Source organism: Syzygium oleosum, unplaced genomic scaffold (genome assembly GCF_021117445.2).
Source record: "Syzygium oleosum isolate NSW1041296 unplaced genomic scaffold, Sole_v2.1 Sole_v2.12, whole genome shotgun sequence".
Lineage (NCBI taxonomy): Eukaryota > Viridiplantae > Streptophyta > Magnoliopsida > Myrtales > Myrtaceae > Syzygium > Syzygium oleosum.
In genome coordinates, this window is record NW_026607496.1 from 3,756,092 (window position 1) to 3,763,370 (window position 7,279).

A 7,279-nucleotide genomic window follows, 5' to 3' on the forward strand; every position below is an offset into this window, starting at 1 on the left:
AGCGAATCTCTTGCAATCACTCCTTGATTTCTTTCTGATTTATTGTTGATTTGTTTATATCCTTAACTTCTTATAAATAGAAGTTGAAAAGAGAGATAAAGATGTACAAAACATTCATAAAAATTACAATATAGTTTTACGTTTTTACATTTTTTATTTGAAGCCATGTACTTGCTCTCTGGTCAAAGGTCCCGCCATTTTCGGATCCTACCGAATCCAAGGATTTGAACATTGTTTTTGAGGTTGTTGTTTTTTTCCTTCTTTTGTTCACATGCGAAAAAAAACAAAGATCAACAGTCAGACAGCTTGTAGACAATATCTTAGTAGCAACATACACCAAACCCCTACGGCTCTGATTTCTTGATCCGATTTCTTCTCAGTTTTCGGGATTTACCCTTGTTTTTTGGTGAAACCGACACTCGGTCTTCTAAGACGGATATTGGAGGTCAGCTTCCAAAGCTCCTTCCTTCAGCTGGGTAAGCCTTCGCTTTGTGGATCGTCTTCTGCCCAATGCGGTCCACTCCCGTTTTTAGGTTCCCAATGGAAAAAAAAAAAGTTTCGTAATAGAGCTAACAAGACCATGCCCCGGATAATGGTGGATCTCCCTGGCCCTTTGGTGCTCTCTTGGCACCTTCGGCTTCTTCCCCAGCTGCGGACCCGGGAATCACCGACTTCCTCAGACCTTCCCCCTTCTGCTTTCCTTCTTTCTGTTTGCTTTCACTTTCATCATTCACACCAATAAACAGGGCACTCATCACAACAGTACAGTACAACTTAAGGCCTATCACCATTTGCATGCAGTGAGTGGTCAGGATATAAAGTAAAGATCCACATCCCAATCGTCCATCCAATCGACAATTCATTGGAAGAAGAAGAGGAGGAGGAGCGACTTGCTATGATTCAGGAAGTCAGTACAGCCACATAAAATGGTGAGGGAGCCGCTCCTTGACCGCGAATCAGGTCCTCAACAGCCATCTTTTCCGTCGTTCCTCGCCAAATATTTGTACTCGGGCCACTTCTTGGCCAGATGGGGTGCCAGGTTACGCTTCTCATTTCGCTTCAACTTTGGCAATAATTCGGATTCCTCCATAATAAATACGACTTGCTAATAATGTGAAAGAGAACATGTTCCTCATGGGGCACAATTTAGCACAGTACTCTTCATACAATTCAAGTTTGAGATGTTTGGAACTTTCACAAGCTTTTCCTTTTTGTTCTTCCATTTTCCTCTCATTGTTTAGAAAGGCTGATTTGCTATTATCACTTCAACATCATAGTTTTTGAATTTAGAAGAGAGTTTCAACTACTTAATTCAATTATCTCAGCCAAAAAAAAGTAATTTGTTTCCCTTCCATGGCCAAAAATTGAAAAACAGTCGCAAACTGATGTTTACAAGTTCTATCTAGCGAAAAAAGGCAGTTGTTCTAGTAGCTGCTGTATGGTATGGATTTACTAGCCTAAATTTATCAGGTAAAAACGAAAATGGAAAAAATAAAAAGCAAAAGAAAAAGTTGTGCCTTTCAATAGTGTGCAAGATGCATATAGCAGGATCGTGTAGCAGAATTAGTAATCAAACAGCCCTTTTCTTCTTTTGTTTATGCATGCATACATATCCTTCACATGGTTCTTGGTGAAATAAAATCTTGACCCAACCGATTCAGTAGTTCCAGAAATTTTGGTATGTGCAATTCTTTAGAAAAATCAAACCTTGGCAAGGTCACAATTCATTTCAATCTGACTTGAATGAAACAGAAAAGAGGCAATTGGATGTGTTATCCGTCCATATGAGGAAATGAAGTAATTTAATGTCTTCTTGTCTTGCAGGATGTGGGAATTCTCGGTAGGTTTGTATATGATCAGTATTTGGCCAGACTCTTTGCTATTAGCTGCTGTCTATGGAGTGGTAGAATCTGGCTCCATTGCCTTGCTTGGTCCAACCATTGGAGAGTGGGTAGATAAGTTGAGTTATGTCAAGGTTCGATATACTTCAATTCTCAAAGTTCTCAATTCAGGACCAGAACAAAAGAAATTGGATGGCACTTTACGTCCAAATGCCGCAACCAAAAATTTGGAACTAAACAAGCATTTTTCAGAGAGAAAATAATTGCTCGGAATACTAGGATGAGTTCGAATTGTTTTTGTAAAGTCACATACTTGTTGCAGGTTCTACAACTCTGGCTCATGACACAAAACTTCTCGTTCGTGGTGGCCGGAGCCACAGTCTTTGGTATGCTGGCCTATCCAGATCTGAAATCCACAAATTCTGGATTGTTCATTGTGCTCGTCATCATGACCAATGTTTCGGGAGCTATGGGCATGCTTTCTACTCTGGCTGGAACAATTTTGATTGAAAGAGAATGGTAATACAGAGATTAGATCTACAGTTAGAGTCTCTTCCATGTATTGGCTAATTAATAGTATGCCTTTAGTCTTTTGGCGAATTGAGTTGAGAACAGTTTTCTGGTATCGTTTTGCCACAAACTTTTGTTTTAATTTATTTTGCCTCATAACTATGCCTCTAATTGCAGGGTGGTGGTGATGTCAGAAGGCCAACCTCTGGGGCTTCTGACCCAGATGAACTCGGTCATCAGAAGGATCGATCTGATCTGCAAATTATTTGCTCCGGTTGTTTCCGGCTTCATAATCAGCTTTGTTTCGCTAAGAGTATCTGCTATGACTTTAGCCGTCTTGAACACAACATGTGTTTGGCTGGAGTACTGGTTTTTCATGTCTGTATATAGCGGGATTCCGGCTCTTGTTGAGAGAAACCTGAGAAGAACCTCGAGACCTTCTCCGGTTGATCTGTTAGAGAGGTCACTGATTCAAAATGATGATCCAGGATCAGCAGAGAGCAGCCAAAAGCAGAATTTCAGGGAGAAAATTTCAAAGATTCCCTTCGTTGGTGCTTGGAAAGTGTATTTAGAGCAAGAAGTAGTGCTTCCTGGAGTATCACTAGCTTTGTTGTATTTTACAGTCCTCAGGTGATGTACTAGAAATTAGTTCACTCTGCAACTAGAACTAGTCATGGACCTTGCATTTTCCCTTCCAGTGAAAAGACCGATCTGCCTACAAATGTTCATTTTTCTTCGGCTGAGTTATAGGTAGAGCGGATAACAGGAATTTCACCCCAGTTAGACTATTTCGTCTAGAAAATTTGTCTTTTGTGGAGTATGTGTATGATAGATTTGTGCTTGCATCAAATTTGAGGCTGTCTCAATGTTATCGCCATTTTTTCGTACTATCTATGAAAAGGCATTTGTCAATGCTTCTCAATCATCAAGTCAGTGCGAAAGTTATCTTAGGGTCTTGTTGCTCTAATTCGATTGCATTTACAAGTTGAAGAATTTTATTGTTTTGGCTTCAAATTCTACAGCTTTGGAAGTTTGATGACCGCTACATTGGAGTGGGAAGGTATACCTGCATTTGTCATCGGAATAGCACGCGGCATAAGTGCAACAATTGGCATTGCAGCCACTGTGGTTTATCCATTCTTACAATCCCGCATTTCTACACTAAGAACAGGGCTCTGGTCTGTTTGGTCCCAAGTATGGTTCTCTGAGTTCCAACTTTGGAGGGATTTTTCGTCCATAAATTTTAAAAGTGTGACATGGATATATTGTTAAAATCTATTGCAGTGGATCTTCCTGCTTCTATGTGTTGGCTCAATTTGGATTCAAAACGGCTTGGTAGCTGCCTACATGCTGATGGCAGGAGTGGCGACATCTCGACTGGGACTGTGGATGTTCGATTTAGCTGTTATTCAACAGATGCAGGTTATTTACTGTGATTATTGAAAAAATTCTAGTCCCCTAAAGGACAGTACAAGTGGTTGATTCTTTGGAACATCTCACAAGCATGATTGTAGATCTGTTATTTCCGGAACATAGACAGATGGAGCAGTTGTTCGTTGCTTGGACCAAAGACTTCTTTTTTTTCTCTTTTCTCATTTCTTTAGTTGGCTTTGGCAGGATGAGGTACCAGAATCCGACCGGTGCGTCATTGGAGGCGTTCAGAACTCACTCCAGTCCATTCTGGATATGATGGCTTATGTTATGGGAATATTCATCTCGAACCCACAGGTGATTCCTAGTGCTGCTGCAATTAAATGGATGATATACCGTTTGTGAACTACTCCCTTTTTGGGTATCTTTTGCTTCAGAATCCAACTTCTCAAATTGTTGTTATTGTTGCATCAGGACTTCTGGAAGTTGATGCTGTTATCTTTTCTGGCGGTTACAATGTCGGCGATTCTGTATACTTCACATGTTTATCGCGTCCGTAAGCATCTCATTCATTTTGAAAAGATCATTCCGCTGGGCAGGTGGTTGATGAGACGACCTTCGGATGATTGTCGGAGTTGAAGCGCGTGTGAGCAATTTCTTATGTATTTTGTACTGTTTTAGGATAATCTGCAAGAACCTATAGAACTGGATCACGGGTGACAATCCTCTGCAGTCACATAAATATAGCAATTTCAACTCTCGTACATGAATTGCTGCTTCTACATTTGCAAAATCCTCGTGGTCATTTAACTTGTCTTATTTTCTTCTGCAAAGAGACAGTTTCACATGTTTAAGATAACAACTAACAACAAAAGGTGCAATTTATTATCTTTTAACTGTTAATGAACGCTAATGGAGACATTACATGGTCCTACTTCTCGTCCGTGGATGATTTGGTTCATGAGAAGTCAAATAGAATCTGGAACAGATAGATATTCATCATCATATGCGTCTCTACATCATAACCAGAGAATTGGAGAGAGAGAGAGAGAGTGACCAACTTTTATCCTTTCTTCATCGTACATTTTTACCTAGAGAAACACCCAAAACTAGAATAAAGAGGCAAGCCGAAATACAGCACTTTCTTTATGAAATCATCAATTTACAAGATATAATCAAACCCCATGCATACAAAGAATGAAGGTATAACAACACTGCAAACGATGGACATGTAAACTAAATGTAGGATTGGGTCGAGAGTTTGTATCCGGCAATAAGTGCGGAGAAAGCCAACGTGAGGAAGGCAAAGAAGGCCATGCTTATCGAAGCTGCTAAGCAGTCTGTAAACAGATTATCCACATTGTCTCTCATCCTGTTGGTCATGGGCACTGCCGTAGATGCTGCTGATATCAGGAGGTATGCCACAACCTAATGCAACCCAAGAAAATTAAAATCCAAGTCAATACATCAAAACAATATTATCGCATAGATTCATTTCACTTGTGAAATGACATAGCCAGTCTCCATAGGGAGGTGAACATGTGGGCATGTGAAATTGTGAGACCGTTGTCGAGGCTAAAGCGCAATAATCGAACTGTATACAAGGAGGCAAATGATCAAAAAGAAACAAAAGCATGATCATTCCAGTATCATGGAGAAATTGTCAGATTGCTGCTATGTTGAAGGCCAAGCTATCAGACGAGATCATGGTTTAAGATTGAAATGCTCTACTGGGAACATATGGGCTCTGGATCCTTTTCCGTCAACTCCATCCCAGCTCCTCTGGCAAGTGATTGCCATAACCCAGAACAATAAATCTAGATTTCATTTCTAAATTAGGACCATACAAAGAGTATGTTTTCTGCCAGCAAAATGATTGGGATCCCCAATGATTAAGAGAGAACTTGGAACCTCTGCGTGTTCTGTTCTTTGTCTAGCTGTCCAGCAAGAATGGGTCTTGCTTTTTACAGATGGAATTGGGTCCCCTGTTCTCGAGTACTGGCAATGATGTAACTCGGGTTGAATTGAAAACTTTTCTAAGAAAAGAAAGGGGACTTTGTCACCTTGGTGGAAAAGGATAGGAAGTTGGCCCCAAAAAGGCACACGAAGAGTCAACAGCATAAGGATGAGTTATCGATGAATTTCAGAGTAATCCTTCTCTCCATATCCAAAACTTCATTACCCAAATCTTTCTTCTAATTTTGGTAAGCTTTCGGGCACTTAAATGGCAAAAATGTTACGTTTCTCTTCACTCTCTATTGATTCAAACATTTCAGGAATCTGTCATTCCAAGCAAAGCAACGGCTTTTCATAGGACACTGTTTAGGAAAATGACATGGATGAAAGAAAGGGTCGTTTGTCCTTTGCCACGTTCCAGACAACAGAGCAAGCAAATGCCTAGAACACGAAACGAAAGCACAACAGAGACAGATTACCCACCTGATCGCCGGCGAAGTCGATCAGGGCCGACGTCTGGCGCTGAACCAGCAGCTGCCCGGTAGAAATCCGGTGGACGTGCCGCAACGCCTGCACTCCCGTATAAAGCGTCGCCAGGATCGATATCGCCAATAGATACCTGCACGGGAATCTCCCAGTTCAATCCCAAAATTTCCGAATCCGGCGAAAAAAAGGTGCAGTCCAATCCTAAAAATTTCTGTACGGACTACAGCCCTAAATCTTTTCAATCGATCATTCGAATGCTAAAAATTTCTTGAAGTGATGACAATACACCCGAAACGATTGATCGCCAAAGTTTAGGAACTCATTCGCACTTTCTAGGATTTTGGACTAGTCCCGCTTTCTCTCCAATCTAATCAAAAACCGGAAATCGACGAAACACCAAGGCGTCCACATCCCAAAATCAATCGACAGAGACAGAGACGTCGAAGTCCGAACCTGAATTCCTCGTAGTTGTCGAAGTCCTTCCACCCGCCGTGCTTGTTGCTCGCCATGATGATGAACGCGAGCAGCGAGAACAGCAAGGCCAGGCCCCGGAGGACCAGCGACCCCTTCCGGATCAGATCGTCCCTCCTCCACCGCCTCACGATCGCCGAGACCCCCATCCCCGACCCCCCGCCCGCCGCCGCCGGAGCCGCCGCAGCCGCCCCCCGGCTCTCGACGTCCGGGGCCGGCGGGGCGGACGGCGGCGGCGACTGGACGTGCTTCTTCTCCGGCTGCGGCGGCGGCGGCGCCTCCCCGTCCTCGGTGCCCGACATCGTGCCGACGATTTGCTTCTGGGGAATCGGAATCCTTCGGATGGCGTAAGGTATGCGCGACAAGGAAGGAGAAGGAGAAGTAGTCCGTCGTTTCTTCTTTCGCCAGCGTCGTCTTCCCTTTTCTGACAGCTCAGATCTTCCCTGTTCCTTCGCAGCACGCGGCTGTGATCACCTGCGGTCGGGAACACCGCGGTACGAAGCTTCCGGCCAATAGCCAGCCGACAGCTCGTCTCGGGGGGATTCTGGGGGAGAGGTACTGATTGGCCGGTCTTGCCGACACGTGGAGACGGTTCTGGAGGTTAGCGGGAACAGGCGATTGCCACCCGCAGGGCCCCCACCCCG

At 43.2% G+C, this 7,279-nt stretch overlaps 2 protein-coding genes across 2 annotated transcripts; one reads left to right on the forward strand and one right to left on the reverse strand.

The window, feature by feature from the left end:
• Positions 1-320: 320 nt before the first annotated feature.
• Positions 321-4,500, forward strand: LOC115685176 (solute carrier family 40 member 2-like). Its single transcript, XM_030610200.2, has 9 exons — positions 321-445; positions 802-1,039; positions 1,825-1,975; positions 2,164-2,360; positions 2,529-2,981; positions 3,374-3,545; positions 3,636-3,773; positions 3,969-4,079; positions 4,197-4,500. Exons 2-9 carry the CDS (start codon positions 927-929, stop codon positions 4,359-4,361), a joined length of 1,500 nt encoding a protein of 499 aa, XP_030466060.1. The 5' UTR covers positions 321-445; positions 802-926; the 3' UTR covers positions 4,362-4,500.
• Positions 4,501-4,760: 260 nt separating this feature from the next.
• Positions 4,761-7,009, reverse strand: LOC115685099 (CASP-like protein 4B1). Its single transcript, XM_030610106.2, has 3 exons — positions 6,618-7,009; positions 6,162-6,297; positions 4,761-5,150 (listed from the first exon to the last, which is right to left on the reverse strand). The coding sequence occupies exons 1-3, from the start codon at positions 6,935-6,937 to the stop codon at positions 4,959-4,961; spliced, it is 648 nt and encodes a 215-aa protein (XP_030465966.2). The 5' UTR covers positions 6,938-7,009; the 3' UTR covers positions 4,761-4,958.
• Positions 7,010-7,279: the final 270 nt, after the last annotated feature.

Coding starts and splice junctions, on each gene's coding strand:
- LOC115685176 (XM_030610200.2), top strand. CDS start 927: ATGGTGAGGGAGCCGCTCCTTGACCGCGAATCAGGTCCTCAACAGCCA. Junction 2,982..3,373: donor TTGTATTTTACAGTCCTCAG/GTGATGTACTAG, acceptor CAAATTCTACAG/CTTTGGAAGTTTGATGACCG. Junction 3,546..3,635: donor TCTGGTCTGTTTGGTCCCAA/GTATGGTTCTCT, acceptor AATCTATTGCAG/TGGATCTTCCTGCTTCTATG.
- LOC115685099 (XM_030610106.2), bottom strand. CDS start 6,937: ATGTCGGGCACCGAGGACGGGGAGGCGCCGCCGCCGCCGCAGCCGGAG. Junction 6,298..6,617: donor GACAACTACGAGGAATTCAG/GTTCGGACTTCG, acceptor ATTCCCGTGCAG/GTATCTATTGGCGATATCGA. Junction 5,151..6,161: donor TCGACTTCGCCGGCGATCAG/GTGGGTAATCTG, acceptor GGGTTGCATTAG/GTTGTGGCATACCTCCTGAT.